At 46.0% G+C, this 19,192-nt stretch overlaps 1 protein-coding gene across 4 annotated transcripts in view; it reads left to right on the forward strand.

The window, feature by feature from the left end:
• The window catches only part of EVA1B (eva-1 homolog B), an 84,180-nt gene extending 65,376 nt beyond the window's left edge, over nt 1-18,804 (forward strand). For 2 of the 4 annotated variants that reach the window (XM_069223860.1, XM_069223859.1), the window contains exons 2-3: nt 12,364-12,472; nt 15,163-18,804. In XM_069223860.1, coding sequence (XP_069079961.1) covers nt 12,406-12,472; nt 15,163-15,596 — 501 coding nt within the window. In that variant the 5' untranslated portion in view covers nt 12,364-12,405 and the 3' untranslated portion in view covers nt 15,597-18,804. Of the gene's footprint in view, nt 1-1,410; nt 1,576-12,363; nt 12,473-15,162 lie in introns of those variants that run through there. The other 2 variants (XM_069223858.1, XM_069223857.1) reach the window with 2 other exon arrangements.
• Nucleotides 18,805-19,192: the final 388 nt, after the last annotated feature.

The raw sequence follows: 19,192 nt of genomic DNA on the forward strand, positions 1-19,192 counted from the left end.
TGTCTGTGTTGTTTTTTCTCAAAGTTGAATTTCACTAAGAGGTTTTAAGTTGTTCATATTTTGGATTGGGAACCTTTATATATATATTGATCGTCTTACCAAGAAAAGTAGTAAATCAGCACCCACAATTGTATTCCTTGAATGGGAGAAAATGTACTACATTTTGGAATTCACAAACATTTGCAGTAGTAAATCTGGAAAGCTTCACCAGTCTCAGGCTTTCAGGCATACTACTGGCAAACACCCAAAAGGAGATGTGATGAATTCTTGCAAACAGTCTACCCACTGGAAATCCCTTTGTGTGGCATCACAATCCATTGTTGTTCACCCATTAGGCCCAGGGCTGGGGCTAGGGAAACTGCCAGGGACCCACACTCAGCCCACCAATAAGGGTCCCCGCACCAGTGTGACCGCCAGGCCACTGCACATGTCCTCTCCTGCCCCAGGCCCATCCAAATGAGAGAGGTGTTTCATTGTCATTGTGCACATCGAGGCCCCCCTCCCTCGGTCCTCACAGCCGTGGTGCAGCATGTCAAGAGGGGGGCCCTTCCTATGGGTCCAGTTGGTTTGTCCTACAATCAGGCCTCCTGCCTTGCTGCCAATACAGAGGCACTACAGGGCATCCATATTTCCCCCGTTTTCACCCCCTCAGCCTGCAAGCAAACCTCACACATCCAGCCCTCTATGAGCTGTAGAAGCAGGTCTTGTAGTTAGCCGAGAGAGAGGGGCTGCACCCCAGGAGGATGCTGTGAAAAGCGGCTTCAGGCGCAGGTCATCTATTGAGATGCAAGGAGCCCTAAATGTGTCATGCTTTATGCAAATTAGTGGGACCTCGCACATTCCCTTTTGCCCTGGTCCCCCAAGATCCTAAAACCATCCCTGGCTTGATCACTCTAGAAAGACGACCACCTAATGTAAATCAATATACTGGCTCTGTTCTTCGTAGGAACATCTCACCCCTTGCCCTGCAGCCCACCTATTTTTTAACTAGATTCAAACCCCACCTCCCCCAAATAATCTCACTAAACTCCACCCCTGTTTAGTCCACAACACAGACTAGTGCTCTCTTAGCCGGGTGCCAAGATAGCCCTGTTCTTTAATGCCTGTTGCCCCCATAGCCCAGTCCCGCCATAGTGTTGTTGCTTCAGATGCCAGTCTCTACCCAACACGCGGGCCTTGGGCCCTCGCAGCCAGCTTGCTCGCGATCTTCCTTCTAGTCCGGTGGCCACAAAGCCATCTGTCCCTGGGAGCCAGCACTGTGCCATCAGGCCTGATCTCCCAACCCAAAATCCACCGCCCCACACCTCCGGTGACCCATCGCGAGCTCCTCCTGTCCCCTAGAATCGCAGACCCGTAGCGTTGTTTCTCCCCAGAAAAACCCAAGCCCTGTGCACCCCGCGGCCCGCTCTCCCGGTCCTCGCAGGGATGCGGACGGACGCCTGGTGTGCAGATGGATGTGCTCGCTCCCCGCCCCTGGCCCCGCCCCTCCCTCTGGCCCCGCCCCCACACAGAGGAAGAAGCAACAGAGTTTGGGAGACCTGTGGAGCAGCCGGAGCTGTGCCTGATCCCTGCCTGGTAAGAGCCTTGGTTTTTGGGAGTCTGTGAGGGTTCCTCACTCGGCACCAGTTGAATCCACACGGGGTCATGGGAGGAGAGGGGGGTGGAAAACTAGAAAAGGGGCCAGGAAAAGGAGATCGAGAAGAGGATGAGAAGACTGGGTAAGGGAGGAAGGAAGCTTAATAAATGGGCGAGAGAAAGGGGGCAAGGAGAGTGGGTGAGAGGAAGGGAGAAGTGATTTGAAGGACGGGTAGATGTGTGAAGAACGGGTGGCAGACGGGGTGCGTGCAGTTTACCTCTTCCTCCCTGCCGCGCTACCCAGATCGGTGCTCCGGGCAATGGTGCAGCCGGTTGTGGAACAGTTTGCTATTCAGTATCCGTGGATGCCATTCACAGGTTCGATCTGATGGCGAATGTGGCTGCCTTCCAGTTATCGTCAGACACCTCCCGAGCCGCTAACAATGAATAATCTGTCACACGCGAAGGATAATCTTGGCTGGAGTCTGGCTGCCTACCTCCCGTGGGCTCCTCCCGGTGTTCCTACCTCTCGCCCCCTCATCCCGTCTCAATGTTGCATTGTCTTCCGTGAGCTGAATCACAGCGCCTGCGGGCACACGAGAAATGATTTACCTCGTACACGCCTCGATTTAACCGTTTTCGGGCGCTCCCGATTCACAGCCAAGTGACTGGTGCCAAGTAGGAGAAAGGAAAAGTGGTATGTCCCAAGATAACACAGTGTGTCAGCGGCTGACGGGTGGCTGGGAAACCCAAACTTCCTGATTTGGAAGCATTCACTGGAGTTTGAAAGCTTTGCGGCCAATTCAATTAACAGTTTAATAGCGAAGCGTTTTCAAAGGCGCACTTAGTGGTTTGTGAACTTTGTCGTCTGCATGGTTTAGTGGTTGATAGCAATGCACTTCAGCGAACCGTGCTTGCAGTCCAAGCTGTTGGATTCCTCCATGTCACGGAGTGGGGGAGGGTGCCTTTGTGTGTCAATTTGGGGATTTTTTGTGTTGTAATCTAGGACACAGTCTACCGGTTCATTTGAAGTGACAACAGACACGTCTGGGCTGTTCAGCCTCTTTTCAGGATAACGGATTTAGAGCTGCACTGATTCCACATGCCTGAAACCCTGGCCTCTAAGACTGGAGATTGACAGCCCTGGGAAATATAAACTGAGGATTGGCATGGTGCCCGCACCATGGCTCCCAACTGACTACACATCACGGATGTAACTTTCAGCCCGTCCTGGTATTTCATCCAACAGCACCAAGCATGATGGGAGTTGTAGGCCAATGTTTGTAACAGGAAAGGCAAAACTTCCAAGTCCCGTACAGTTAGCCGACAATGGAATCACCCTATTATCACAAGCCACTTGACAACACTGGGATAACACTGACAAGTGATTACTCTACTCAGCCAAACATTACACACATATGACAAAAGGGCAGAAAGCTGGCATTAGTGAGGTAGCGATGGCTGATCGGAGGCCCGGTCGGATCGTCTATCATAGCCTCCTTTCTGTGGCCTTAGATTCATTAAAGCGTACTGCAGGCAAGATCGCACACCGTGACAGGGGCTGAGCCGGGATTTACGGCCCCAATCTTCAGACCCCAAGCTGAGCCTGGAAGCAATAAACTCATGAATGAACAATTGCGGATGAATACGTCCTTGTCTGTAATGGTGATAACAAGCTATGATGTGATGGAATTAAATGTCCCCAGAGAATTCACTGGTAGATCAAATAATTTAAATCATTCCTTTATTTTATACTTCTAGCCCAATAACTGGGGCCGCCTTCAACCCTTCAGCGTTTTTAGTAGAGAGCTCCTTGGATTCTGAGACCCGTATATTCACTTTTCCCAAAATCGAAATGGAGCTTCAGGTGTCCATGATGTTGGACTAAAAAAAAAAACTCTTATGGCGACGCTGACTGTAAGTGGCCATGTGTGGCAGTTCTGTCACTGGACATCTGGAGATTGCACAGAAATCACAATGCACCCGCTGCGAATAACACGTCACTCCTGCAGGCCGCTCACGTTGAGGAGCCGGGCTCAGAGGGGCTGCACCCAACGATCTCAGTTTCAGAGCGCTTTTGGGTCTATTTAATCATTCTTGGGGGCGGGAGGGATATCTTGCATCAAAATATCAATGTGAAAAAGGCCCTGTGAACTCGGGAGACTCGGTACCTTTCAGTGAATCGTACTTTATCAAAGCGCTTCAACGCCTCCACAGGGGTAGTAAGCGCTATGTAACTGTAATTATAAGACTATTCAATAATGTCCATCCGAGAAGAGTTGGGGTCGGGCGGGAAAGATGGAGAAGTAGTCTTTAGAGGGTGGGCGTGGTGCCCGGATTTACCCAGACTGCACCGGAGATGGGCTCTGAGACCTGAGAGAGTGAGCGGGGCAGCGGCCCTGCGGCCGGGGAGTGCCAGGGCAGGCCAGGGCTTGAGTGCACTCATGCAGGAGGGTGGAGGCGTGGGCGGCCTAGAGCGCCCCAGGTTGGGGATCTTTTGTTGTGAATGGCACGTGTGACTAACTGACATGCTTGTGTCCCCAGGGGCCATGTCCGTGCCCGGTAAGCAGCGTTACTGTTTACTGGAGAATCACATTTTAGGAATCACATGAACAGAGGTCACATGGATGTGCGAGGGGTCCCGGTTATCGCGGAGCAGCAAGCAATTGTGGATCAGGGCTCGCTGCAGTGATCTCTGCTGATTCTGCATTATTGGCCTTGGTAGGCGTCGCGGATGATTGTGCATTATCAGTCTTGGTAGAGATTGCTGCTGACTGTGTATTATCAGTCTTAGTAAGGATGGCTAATGCCTGTGCATTATCAGTCTCGGTACGGATCGCTGTTGAATGTGCATGTTCAGTCACGGAAGGGATCGCTGCTGTCTGCACCATCAGTCTCGGTAGGGATCGCTGCTGACTGCATGGTCAGTCTTCGTAGTGTTCCCTGCCTTATGTGTATTCTGTCTTGAAAAGGCTGGCTTTTGACTGTGCATTATCGGTCTTAGTAGGGCTCACTGCTGATTTTGCATTATCAGTCTTGGTAAGGATCGCTGCTGACTGCATTATCAGTCTTGGTAGCGTTGGCTGATGACTGGCTGGTTGTGTACTACCGATGTTAGTAGTGATCTCTGCTGATTCTGCATTATTGGCCTTGGTAGGGCTCACCAATGATTGTGCATTATCAGTCTTGGTAGGGGTCGCTGCTGACTGTGCATTATCCGTCTTTGTAAGGTTGGCTAATGACTGTGTATTATCAGTCTTGATAGGGTTCGCTGCTGACAGTGCATTGTCAGTCTCGCGAGGGACCGCTGCTGACTCTGCATTATCAGTCACGGTACGGGTCACTGCTGACTGCATTATCCGTCTTGATAGGGATCACAGCTGACTATGCATTATCAGTCTTGGCAGGGATCGCTGCTGACTGTACATTATCAGTCTTGGTGGGGATCGCAGCAGACTATGCATTATCAGTCTTGGTAGGGATCGCTGCTTCTGTGTATTATCAGTCACTGTAGGGTTCACTGCTGACTGTGTCATATCAGTCTTGGTAGGGATCTCTGCTGAATGTGCATGATCAGTCATGGTAGTGATCGCTGTTGACTGCATTATCAGTCTTCGTAGGGTTCCCTGCTGTCTGTGTATTCTCAGTCGTGGCAAGGTTGGCTATTGACTGTATATTGTCAGTCATGGTAGGGCTCACTGCTAATTTTGCATTTTTTGTGAATGAGGGGGTACATGTCTGACACCCGACGCCTCCGCTCCGGTACGTTCACTTGGGGCAGCAGGCGACCTTGCCCCAGCCTTGGGATATTCGCTTCAGCCCATCCTTCGTAGACTTTCCACGTTTTCAGAGTGAACATTGAACGCCCCCCTGTCCGTGCCTTGCCCTGACAGCTGTTCCACTGGCACGCGCTAGTCACAGATGCAAGCTGCTTATCGCCGGGGAGGAGGCCGAGCCAATCAGATTCAGACAAGAATGAACCAGAAACCTACTTTCAGCAAGAGTGCTGACCCTTGGTGTGCCACAGGGAGGGACGTGATTGTCAAGGGCAGGTCCTGGCTACTGTGCACAAGGCCAGCAGTGCATGACAATGCCCCTGGCCACAGCCCACAAGGCCAGCTGTGCATGACGGTGTCTCTGGCCACACTGCACAAGGTAAGCTGTGAATGGTGATGCCCCTGGCCTCCAAGGCCAGACTGGCCGTACCAGGCATCGGGCGTTTTCCTGGGAGGCTGGAAGGGTGGGGAGGCGCTTTTGCTGCCGGGTTCCAGTTTTGCAGCAGTTCAGCAGTTTTAAAAGTACTACAGGGTTCCTTGTATATCCCACAGTTTCCAGGCAACAATGAAAGTGCCGAGCTAACTCTGGTGTAAATGTACCTGCTGGAGAGAGTTTCAGGTTGGCTAGTGGCAGTTTTGACTCATCTATGGCAGTGTACTGCAAAGAAGACGTGCTGTACAGATTACAGAACAGCATTTTATGTGCAGTGCTCAGTGGGATACTGCCCCGCCCCAAGCTCTATTGTAGTGGCAAGGCTTGTTTGCTATGTACCATATGGGGGCTGGTGTGACAGAATTTGCCAGGGATGCCTTGTTCCTGCTAGCCACAGGGTACAAGGCCAGCTGGTGATGCCTCTGGCGACACTGCACAAGAGGCCTGAGGGCACAAGGCCAGCTGTGCATGGCGATGCCCCTGGCCTTTAACTCTCATTTGCCATCACCTCTGTCAGCACATAGAGAGAGGACATGGCTGAGCCTGGTTGATGAAGAGTAGCGTGTAGAGCAAACACAAAAGATACTTCCTTTTCTTCGACTTCTCTTCCTGTCCTTCGATTAGTAAGAATGCTTCTAGTCGTAGGAAGCTCATCCGTTCATCCCTCCCAGTTGGCAAAAACAAATACCATTGAGTTTGGAAATAGCTATACCCATTGCTCAAGTGCCAAAAACAACTTAAGTTTGTAACAGGCCCAGCTGCTCCTTAGCACCGTATGGCAGCTTAAGGGAGCCATTATGTGCTATGCAAGCAAATAACATGGCATAACATAATGTTAATTTCTCTGTATCTCGAATACCCTTCGTCCTTCTTTGCTTCACCCATTTCTCCCTGCTTGCCTCCAATGTCTACTATCTCAGTCTTGCGTTGCCCAGCAGATCTTCAAATGAGTCCCAGGGTGGCAGGGGCGCCATTCCTTGTGATTGATATGGTAAAGCAACATCACAATTGGTAGGATTAGTGATTAATTAGAAATATAAGATTCATTTATAGTAAGTTCATATGGAGGAACAATCTGTATGATGAAAAGCCACTGAGGAGAACAGGCTTCAGAAAATGCTAATAGAAGAAGCTGTGCAATATAACACCGCTCAGGAAAGTTGCTAAATTTTACATGGACAATACCTGCATTATAGGTATTACACCTAAGGTATTTACGCACTGTTATGTCTCTGTCGTCCTCTGGGTTCTATATGTTACACATACATACCCTCTCCCAGTATATCAAGGTATGAGGTTTGATAGCGCTGCTGTCAGTCCGATCTGTTCCTTACAAAATAAATAGAAGGGGATTTGGGTCTGGCCATTTCAATCATTAAGCCATTAGTATTAAGCCAATTGGTGAAAGTATTAAGCCAGTTTCACTAATTGGCTTAATACTTTGTCAATCATGCCTTGGATCAGCCCAGTGGCTTATTCATCTCACCTCACGCTATTCGCCATTTGAGTGTATCCTTTCACCTTCACTGAAGTGCTTGCAGTTCACTGCATGAGGGGCTGTTTTACGACTGTAGACCTGTGTGTCTCACTCTAATGTGCTAACACTGCCTGTGTAAGTGCATTAAACCCAGTACATATTAGATACGTCAATGCTTGTTCTCTCTACACCCAAGTGTTCTACAGGTTGGCTTTTATAACCCCTGGTGCTAATACAGAAGTTAGACTCTGGGCACTATATGTGCTCTCCAGTTTATTGGACAGACCCATGTTACCCCGATTGCTAAGATTTGGTGTGCAATACTTTGACAGGCCAAGAGACGTCACTGCTGTGTTTGCACCCTTCCTCTTTGAGCTAAGAGCGCTGTTACAGGTAGTACTCTGCACCCACCTCCATCTTACAAGTGATCCCCTTCATACAGTAGTTGTCATAGCTACCACCACAGCCCCAAAGCTGGAGGCTGAAGAGGACTACAAGTAGGGGGGGGGATGCTGTTTCAGAGGAATGGAATGACAAAAGCCCCAAAGCTTCCTAAAACAAAGCCAGGAAAGACTAATAGAAACAGTGCCTTGCCGTGCGCACTGACTGATCAGGTGTTGATAATAGTGGAATCACTTTTAATCATCATAGTTTATTTATCTGCCCGTGCATACGCACTTCTATGGTTTCTATGAGCTGTAAGTAAGAAGTGTTACTATTTGCCAATTTAGTAGTTTTCAAAAACTGAACTGGGAATGTTGGTTTGGCTGAACTGGCCTTGACAGGATTCGAGCTTGTGAGTTAGGCCTCACCGGCAGATCGAGCCATTTCCCTGGGGGTACAAAACATTGGGTTATAAACAGTGCTTTAGCTGGGCAGGCACTGTCCGGTACTGAGTACTTGCACTTATTTAATTTGGAAGGGGCAACATCTGCACTTCTCAGCACTGATGCAAAACATTTAATGGGTAGAGTGCCGGCACTTCTCTAGGGCAAACAGGTACTGTAAATAGTGAGTACCTGCACTTCTATATTTTCATTTAAAACACTGGTTATAAAGTTGTAAAGTCAGGTGTCTTGCATACCACTTTAGGTCGACTGTCCATGGATTCTGAAGGAGGGGCTTCTCTTTGACTCCTCCCCTACGCTTCACTTGATGCTCTATGAAGTGCAAACAGGCGCGTGCACAGGGGCTGCTATGTCTAACTAAGCCAAAGGCGCATGTTGCAATTATGTATTCATTCATCTGTTCATTTATTTTAGCTTGGGTTTTTAGTATAACACTGGCACGTGGCCGGAATGCCATTTTACAGCGCTGGGCATTCCAGGGTGCACACTGGAGGGAGGGAGATGTGCTTTCCTCTTCCGGTGTGTGCGGACCATCCCGTCACACGAGTACTTCTGGGAAAATCCGCAGACGGACGGGTGGTGTGATGCCTTATCCCTTCCGACCCAGGACCCAGAGGGCGAGGTCTCCTTGGATGTTTCTGTCCATCTTAGACAGTGGGGAGGGAGAGGGAGCCTGAGGGGGGCAGGTTGGTCCCAGAGAGGAATGCCGCCACAAAGACAGATGTTTCTGGCTCATCCTGAAAGTCAGGAAGCCGGAGGTGCGCCCTGCCAAGGGTCCGGGGATTCAATCATCAGATGTCTTGCACCATGATGAATTTACCCACATGTTTTTATCGCGTGCCCTGACCTCTGCCACTTGATCTGCAGTTGCTGGATAGGGAAGGCGGGGAGGCAGCGTGTGAGTGGCGAGTTTCTGCAAGTTTGGCGTTCTGTGGCCTCCAAGTACTTTGTGTGCAATACACAGGGACTTGTAGTTGTTTCCTGCTCCACAAGAGGCCAGTAGAATGCAAGAATTCCTAAACGTTTGTTACTAGCCCCCTCCCTCTCCCGGGTAATGCGATATTTATTGCACCTGATAAAATCCTGAACCCTCGATTTCGGTATTACAAGTGAAGCCCTTTCAAATGGGGCACAGCATACAAGATGTCGGTGCTTTGTTGACCAAAGTCCATATGTCACCGTATTTTCCGGGTATTTTCCACCAGTAAATTTCACCAGCAGGTTTCACTTACCCATGCTCACCTGGGAACATTGTGGGGACTGCATCTGGTAATTACTGGGCGTGGTAAATGCCATACACCTCGAACTTCTGATTCAACCAACTCAAATAGCATTTGGTCATGAATATGGCTCCAATAATGTGAATGAACTGGCTGATTACCAAGTAATTATCAGGCATCACCTCTCCTTCCGTTTGACCGGCTAAAATTTTGTCTTGTGAAGTCTACCCAAGTGCAGTTTTAGCAGATAAACTCTTAAAGGCATATTTATTAGAAATCAGCGCAGTGCGGCACAGTAAGCCACCTTGCTGCACTGCCTCAGTGGGAAAGGGCCGGAATGTACCATGTTTAAGGCATTCCGCTTATTCCTGACATGCCTCTACACTGTTGCATAATGGGCTGTGTAGCGCCAACACAAGCAGCCATCCACCGTGGTGGAAGGGTGCCTAAGTTGCATGCAGGATTGTATTTGTGCAGGAAGGTGCACCTTCCTGCACAAAAGCAATCCTGAGACATATTCCTCTATCTCCGTGTGTGGCAGAATGCAGCACACTAGAAAGAGGAAGCACTGAGGAAAAATAGAGACATTTATCCTTGTTACTCCTCACCTAGGGAGTCGTACGTTTTTGGCGCAATCCCAGGTTTACATGGTCTTGAAAATCAGGGGATGCGTCAAAAACCATGGGAGCTGCCTAGGAGCACCCATGCAATGCCCACGGAATGCCCTCCCACAACAGAGTAATGCAACGCAGTGATGTGCGCTGCATTACTCCAGATTTCTGGAGCCACTCAAAGCAGTGCAGAGTAGCTTTGTGTGGCTTCATAAACCTGACTTGGAGGTGTGCGTCACACATGTACAAAGCTGCATGGTGCAAACGTGATGTAACTCTCTTATAAATATGCTCCATAATTCCAATGTGTGCGCTAACAGTAGTTATTGCACGTACCGGAATTATGCGGGCCCCTGGTAATAAGGGCCCCAGGGTCCCTGCTATGGGGAGAATCAGGTCGGTTCCTCAGGGAGCCTGGTGACGCTGTGGCAGCCAGTCACTTCTCGCCTTGCCCTCTTCACAAAGGCAGCCGCCTTCCAGGCTTTCTGTCTAGTTTTCCCATAGTCCCCCTTGCATTCCGATGAAAAGATTTCCCCTTCAGATGCCCCGCTGCAACTGGAAGGCAATCTTCACAAACAGAGACGGTAACTATAGCCAGTGTTTGAGGCCGACAAACAAACTCTCTGATTGACAAGGAATATAAATCAGTCAGATTTGAGGCTAGTGGTGGCGCTAGGATTAGGGGAGGGGGTTTCCCAAACACCCCCGTGTCTGGCTTCGTCTTCATGTACTGCTGTTGCTGTGAAAAGCAGGACCCTCGAGGGCAGCAAAAGGAATGGGATTCTCATTCATTTGTTTGACGAGCTTTCCAACATCCACTTCATTCCAGCAGCGGTTTACATACAGATGTCATATAGCCCCATGCCTATGCGTGCTGAGAATAGTCGTCATCTCCCTATAGCACAGTGGTTTTCAAACTTGCTAATGCAGCCCCCCCCCAGTGTGAAAAAATAAATAATCGGCCCCCCTTCAGAATTTTTCAAAACAATTCTATTAAGTTGCCAATGTTTAAATAAGTCTAGACTTATTTAAACATTGCAGTTAAGTTCTGTTACCTTTTTAAAAATGCAATAAACATGTTTCTGCTTTAAACAAAGCAATATTATCTGCATAATTTGTCTTTTGGCCAGAGCATGGCGCCCCCCCTGGAATCATTTGAGACCCCCCCCCCCAGGGGGGGCCTCCCCCAGTTTGAAGACCTCTGCTATAGCGGTAGAATACGGACTAAGGGCCTCATTCCAACCCTGGCGGTCTATGACCGCCAGGGTGGAGGATGCCGGAAGCACCGCCAATAGGCTGGCGGTGCTTCAGATGGCATTCTGACCGCAGCTGTAAAGCCGCGGTCTCCCAGCCGGGTCCGGCGGTTTCCCGCCGGATTTCCCCCGGCTGGGGGAATCCTCCAAGCAGCGCCGCCATGGGGATTCCGACCCCCTTCCCGCCAGCCTGTTTCAGGATGGCGGGAACGGGTGTTGTGGGGCCCCTGGGGGCCCCTGCACTGCCCATGCCACTGGCATGGGCAGTGCAGGGGCCCCCTAACAGGGCACCAATCGCGACGGGTGCCACTGCACCCGTCGCACCCCTGCAACTCCGCCGGCTCCATTCGGAGCCGGCTTCCTTGTTGCAGGGTCTTTCCCGCTGGGCCGGCGGGCGCCCTTTTGGCGGTCGCCCGCCGGCCCAGCGGGAAAGTCGGAATGACCCCCACAGTCTCTTGACTGCGGAGCGGTCTTCCGACGGGGTTACTTTGGAATGACCCCCTAAGAGTCATAGGACGCAGTTTTAAATGAATTTTTTTTTATTAATAAAAACATCTAGAAACACACCTGTTGAAATTAATGCTAGGAATCTTTGCTGAGTGTTGATGTGTGTGCAAAACAGTTTTATTTTTGGTATAAATGCCAGATAATTTATGGCGACCAGATTTCGCAAACAAAAAAACTAAAAACTGAATAGGCCAGGGTGATGGAAAAAATACTCCAGACTGGCAGAAAAAAAACGACACCGAAAAAATACTTCTACGGTACATTCCTTGTTATATAAGGCACATAATATTTCAAAGTTTGCACTTAGACATAATGGCGGTTATAGGAGGAACTGCTTCTTTCCCCCCATTTTTACGTAAACACTTTCTCTATAATCAAATATAACATGTGCAGCTGCAGAGCTCTGCCCTATGACTGGGACCATGGTGGAAATGGAATGATGGAGACGCAGCACTCAGCGTTTCTGAGACTTTGTTTGCCACTGAATATTTTGTACCCTTTCTACGAAATGACAGACATGCCCGACATAAGAAATGTCATATTGATGAATCGTAATGAGCTAAATTCCCAATAGCTCTTGCATTTTGTGCTGTATCTTACTTCATGGCACAGCCGGTGGGCTGACGTAAGACACTGCTTTTACATCTGCGTTTCTCCTTCCAGGTGCAGCGGTTCTGGCTATACTCAAAGACCAGGCAAGGTGAGATGGACACGCACAAGAGAGATATGGAGCTGCTCAGCAACAGCATTGCAGCCTACGCACACATCAGGGGTATGTTTTAGGGCAGTGGGGTATAGAACTTGCCCCTTGTGAAATATCGTGGGTTATGGTACTTTAGGAATAATCACACTTTGGTTGAAACAAGCAGTTACATAACCGGCCATTCAGGTAATGCCATTTTAATCATGTTTAAGAAACAGACGTGGATGTTGAGTTCAGGCCTACCAAAGTCTCTAAAGACCCTTGATGGCCATGGTACCTTCATGACATCGATGTGGTTGTGCATGGGCTGCGGTGGAAGTAAGAGCTAAGGCAAGGAATAGGGCCCCTTATGTTCCACAATGCATCCATGAGTCTGGCCCAGAACTGAAATCGGAGGGCAGCTATTCCATTGACTCTTAATTCATCAGTGAATTATAACACACATGTAGAAGATTAGGACAGTGATCCTTTTGCAACTTCTGGTGCTTTGAAGTCCTCAACTGAATATAAAATTGCAGAGCAAAAAGTCTATGTCCCTCAAATGATCGTGCAAACCCTGTTTCATCCATATCCGAAAGTGTAAAGCAAGTATGACGCCCGTGTCCCAGATACATTTGCTGTGCCCATTCCTGGAAGTGCAGAACATACAACAAAACACTTAGTGTCTAATTTAGAGTTTGGCAGACCAATTACTCTGTCACAAACGTGATGGATATCCCACCCACCATATTACAATCTCCATAGGCTATTATGGGATCGTAATACAATGGACAGGTTATCCGTCACGTTTGTGACGGACTAACCCCCTGCACCAAACTTTAAACCAGGCCTTAATGTGCATCTAATATGTCACAAGCTAGATATAGGAGCTGTGGCAGGATACCCGTGTGATGGTGCCAACTCCTACTAAGCAAGAGATTGGACTACAAATATTTGGCCATAACATTTTAGGCAATATTAAATATATTAAAAATAGAATGCCAAATGTCTAAAATTATAATGTAATATATCAAGAGATTTAAGAGATTTGTCAAGAGATATATTTATATGTAAAATATATATACCTCCAAACCAACCTCCCGTACCTTGCTCCTCAACGGGAAAGAAGGCGGCATCGCAACCTCTCTTTGTGAAAGTATTCTTCTTTATTTCATATGTGCAGAAGAAAAAAACAGACAGCCGACGCGTTTCGGAGTAGTGCCTTCAACAGGGCCATAGAGTCTCATTTAAAGTGCCAATAACCCATTAAGTGCATCTTTACATTTTACTAAAAACAACAAATAGAACGTTTCAATACGTCTCAACCATGTCAAACAATAGTCACCATTTTCTGTATCAAACCAACAGTATTTCTAAACATTTAATTCACATTCTTTTTGCTTTCAAATGATGTAAAGTACTGATTTAAAAAATAAAAAAGTCTGACCATTTTTTCCACTATATGTTGAAATGAATTCACATTACTGTAAATTGCCTCGTCCTCATTAATTCTAAGCACTGCAAAGACTTGAATTAAAAATCATGAGGAGTTGTTGGTCATTTCTTCTACTACACATTCACGTTGACTCAAATTGCTGTAAAATACTAAATTAAAAATAGGGAAGAATATGCACGTTTCATATTGTGACTTTGACAGTGTATTGTTAATGGCAGAAAGATTGTTTCTTGACTCATAAGACACTGTACAAATCAATGATAATATTTGCTCTCACAATAGTAATCTTTTGCACAGAAGTCATGAACCCTGACAATTCCACAGTTATTATAATTTAATGAAAAAGCAGCTTTTTCAAAAGTCATAACATGCTGCATAAGTAAAGTGACTTTGTGCTTTTCAAAGTGCTAGAGGGATATCTTACTATTCTATTTCAGTAAAGTACTAATCTGAAAAATGCCAATAAAATTACTAAAGGGACTTAATGCTACTTCACGTTTCGATGGAATGCCTTGCCACTCTGATTAAGAAAGTTGATCATGACTCATCACAGAGATGGAACATCATGGCAAACAAAAAAAATGACAGCATAATGCATGATTAACGTGAATCAGTGCTTCTCAAAGTGCTAGACAAATATCATGCCGTTTTGTTTCAGTAAAGTACTATACATATATATATATACAAACACACAATCCCTGTAAGATTGCAGCATTAATAATATTAGGAGATATTTTACATTTTACTACAACATATAAGCTATTTTGTTCCATGCTAGCTAGAGACCTGTCACAGTGTAATAGCATGAGATTTTTCTATGCACAAATCAGGAGCAATTTTAATATAAAGTAACAACAAACATTTCACTTTAGCATGCGATATTTCAGGACATATTTCAATTCAAAATATCTACATACCTTTCATTGCAAGACTGCAAACTAAACTGTAAATATCTTTGAAATATTTCACAGTAAGATATTTTGATGCTGTAAAAAAGCTTATTTCATACAAAACATCTATCTGACGGTAAAACATGAAGTATTTTATTTAGAATATCATTAGATATTTTGTATAAAATAGTTGCAAATTTTAGATTGTCCTATTTTTTAAATATTGGACTTACCACATATGAACCATATAACTGTTTAATATTAAAATATTTTTTCTGTAAAATGTTGTGAAAATTTCCAGCCAAAAAATTTGGCTTTAATATAAAGAAGTAGAGGGTCAATTAGAGTTTGGCAGATGCAGGGAAGGTTGGGCTGATCCATGTTCTGAAAAGGTTTACAAAATCTTGAAACATCTTCTCTATTTTCTCTTTCAGACAACCCTGAAAGTTTTGGTCTCTATTTTGTCCTTGGGGTCTGCTTTGGGCTCGTGTTAACTCTCTGCTTGCTGGTCATCCGCATTTCTTGCCAGCCTCGCACACACACACTCCCGGCCAAGCCTCGAAAGAGCTTGAAGGACTACAGCAAGGAGGAAGAGTGTGCTGGTATGCAGCCACATGAGGAGGAAGAGGAGAGTGACAACAACGATGAGGCTGAGCCATTGAATCTCACTACGGATATCCCCCTGGTGGACCACAGTCCCTCCAATGATGGGACGTTGACGATCAACGTGTTCACATCTGCCGAAGAATTGGAACGTGCCCAGAGACTGGAGGAGCGGGAACGCATTATCCGGGAGATATGGAGGAATGGTCAGCCGGACATTTTGGGCACAGGCACTGGCACCATTGGTCGTGTCCATTACTATTGAACCACTGGTACAGGAAGTATCTCTTTCATTCCTAGAGTGGTGCCTTTGGAGTCCCTGATCATTGATGTACAATAGCTGCTAAGCCAGGATGCAGTTAACTCCACTGCAAATGGTTTCCCGCAGGCAGACTTTGTGCAGCTCAGAGAGAAAAGGGTATTATGTGCAATTTTGCAGATAAACAATAACCACCGGTGCCGACATGTAACCCTAACACTAGCTGTCTTTCTCTTGCAGACAGTTGTGAGACAAAGGGACAGTGTATCTAGGTGTTGGCCATTTGTTGATTTGTTCATCTGCTATGTCACCTCCACCCAACAGCAGACCACAAACATTGCTTCATCCGAAGCGTTTGTTTTATACGACTGTAGTCATTTTTTTAAAAACCAGACTCCGAAAATAAGCAGGCCGAATGGAAAGTATTCCAGGCTGTATCTGACTGACCAGGATGACCTTCATTGGCTAGGAGGGGCAAGCTTGCCATTTTGGAAAACAGCATAGTCACCTTTGGCGTTCTCTCACAAGGAAGACTTGGGATTGGAAAATGTCATTGTGCTTGCTCCAGGTGGTGCAATAATACATTCCAGCGTGTGTTTCTTCTATACAATTGTAGTATCCTAGTGCCTTTCTTATGTCCCCCAATGAATAATGCGGTCCCCATTTTTGTTTATTCATAAGGAATTGTAGGAATTCCAACCTGTGGGATTGTGCTTTGTTCGTTCAGATCCCCGCAAAGTGTGAACACACACTCATATACACTCAAGATTATGGTACTGTACGTCATGAAAAGCCAGACTAATGGAAATTTTGCAAAAGAAAAAGAGACCTTCCATGTTAGGGACAGAGGGACCTAAATAATGTCTAAGGCCAAAATGGAGCTTCATTTATTTAAATGAGTTGTGGATTGGTGGAAAGTTAACTTTGCACTTGGGAATAATATTCATGTAAAGGATCCTTTAGCCCAATCTTCCAGGAGGGATTTGTCCTTCATACCGTGACTTATAGTTCTGGGGAGAGTGCAGTCCAGAGCAACTCTTGAGAAGAATACAAAAGAGGCAGCAGTGTGGCTAGATTGTGACAAAGGTCAAACAGGGGGATTGTGAATTGGGCAGAAATGGAACAATTTGAATTGTGCAAACACTGTAGAATACGGATACAGAAAGACACTCCTGGCCTAGAGTGAAAAGTGGAGATTTTCAAAAGCCAAGTGCTCTTAGACGGCCTGTCAGCCTGGGGCACGTCCATTCACGTCAGCTGGCGTGTGACATTCTCTATCACGCCCTCACAGGCCTTTTAGAGGCACCACACTGCCACGAAATCGCTACATTTTCCCTGAATTCCGGTCCTTCCCTGCTGACCATTTTCTAATTATGGAGCAATCTTGTGACCATGTTCAACCATTAACCAACAACTCGTGTTTGTGTTTATAGTTTATAAAATGATTGATTCCCTGCTTTTACTTAGAACGGTATTATTCAAACATGACCTAGTTTTCTTTATGTGTTTATGTTGATGAATCACAGCCCGCTGACAAGATTTGCACAGGACATTTGTGCATATGCAGCGAGGTGGGTCTTCTCCCAAGAGCACAGCAAATAGTGCCAGTGGTTTTGCCCACTTTGCATAGATTGCAAAGATGCTCACTTGGCCACATTTTCATACAACTAATTATTTTTGCAACAATATATGTCACCTTTTGTTAGTGTCAAGCAAGTACCCTTATCCCTAACAAAATGGTTCTCTTAAGATATATATTGCAGAAAACAAAGTGTTTTTGTCCACACAACACCACTACGCAGAGACAGACTCTGCAAAAGGTACACATGCATACATTTTCCAGCTTGGCTGGGATTGATTAAAGAAAAAAAATAGTATTTTGTTAAACAGAGCAAAGAAAATTTCATAAGGGTGAAGGCAAACCAGGATATTGTGCAGCAAAAGGTGAAAATCGAGAATTTTGCAAACCTTAACTAGCAAAAGAATATTGCACACAAACCACAACAAAGCTCCGAAAAAGTTGCTGGTTTTCTTTGACCAGGAATTGCAAACACAGCTTTAAAATATGTATCTGTTTTCATGAGCTGGAGTAAAGGCGCCATTGGGTTTATGCAGACAACTCAAATGCACTAGTGAATGACCCTTTAGAGCTTTGTATGTCTAACGTGTGTTCTGCATGCCAACTCAACGCTTGTTTTTAACTCTGTATTGCCACTAGCACCCTATACACACACAGCAAATACTTTCCACATAACCCTACATATCATTGAGGGATTAATAACACACCACATATTGAATCCTGAAAAGTAACTTCAAGTTGCTGCTGACAGGTAAACATACACCAGTAGGAAGTGGGTAGGAGGGGAAATGATAAAAATACCACACTAGAAGAATGATGGCCCAGTGGTTACATTGTGAGGTGTGAGGCTCAAGTCTTCACTTCCAATCTTGACGACCACACTGAGTGACCATGGCCAAGACACCTGGGGCCTGATTTATGAACAGTTAGCGCCGCCTTTGCGTCATTTTTTGACACGACAGGGGCGCAAACTTACAAAATATATTCTGTAACTTTATGCCGCTTTTGCGTCAAAAAAAGGCGGTGCTAGCTTTTCATAAATCAGGCCCTTGGTGCCTGTGTTATTAGTCAGAAAAATAGAATGCTTACAAATTACAGCAGTATTTGCTATACAAACTTGACATTTAGATGGCAAGTGTCCGTTTGAAGAATTGTTACGGCTAATTGAGAAATCTTTTAGAAGCAGATATTTTTACACATACATTTAGTTTCTCTATTTGCTTCCTACGAAAATCCACATAACTTCTGCTTAAGCAAATAATATTTCTCTGTTTCTCAATTCACTGTCGATCCTTAGGTTTCACAGGTTTGTTAAAATTCCATAACTTGGCACATCATGAAAGCAATGTCATATAAAGGACTCTTGTCAGCGTGCAGCTGGTATCCTCGCCCCACGGAAGGACGCACAGTTTTTGATAGCACTCATATTTGCTGAGCGTGCCTTAGTTCAAATATATAAAGACATTTTCTGCACTTTGTAAATGATGTTTTATTTTAGGTTGCCATGGATGTCGTTGAGCGTTATACGGATTGCTGATGTAAAAGCTTTATTTTCAACTGTACCTCTGGCAGCTTCTTTGGAGAAGGGGCTGATTTGGTGCTTTTAAAAGAAAAATTATAGTAACATTTTTGAAACATTGTGGTGTGGTTACTCAATATGTTGTGAGGTACAGTGAGACTGCTGCATATAGGGGCCAAATGTACACATATGCAAAGTATGTTGGCGCAACACATGCATATGCCTGTCCATCAGATTACTAATATTAATCCAATGGCAAAAACGCAGCATCCATCTGCATTCTGGGACAATCCATAGATTATGACTCCAATGGTTAGCTGTGCAAAGGAGCCCTAATTAAAAATGCCTCGGCATATTTGAACTAGTGCTCTTCATTGGATTCCTAAGCTTCTTCCTCACAAAAAGAAGATTCTAGTGCCCTTGTCCCACGAGGTGAAATTCAGAAAGGCGCCTGGAGGTGGACAAATTAGATGGAAGGCCTGCCATGCTCCGGCATCAAGCAAA

This window comes from Pleurodeles waltl, chromosome 3_1 (assembly GCF_031143425.1).
Source record: "Pleurodeles waltl isolate 20211129_DDA chromosome 3_1, aPleWal1.hap1.20221129, whole genome shotgun sequence".
NCBI classification, from domain to species: domain Eukaryota; kingdom Metazoa; phylum Chordata; class Amphibia; order Caudata; family Salamandridae; genus Pleurodeles; species Pleurodeles waltl.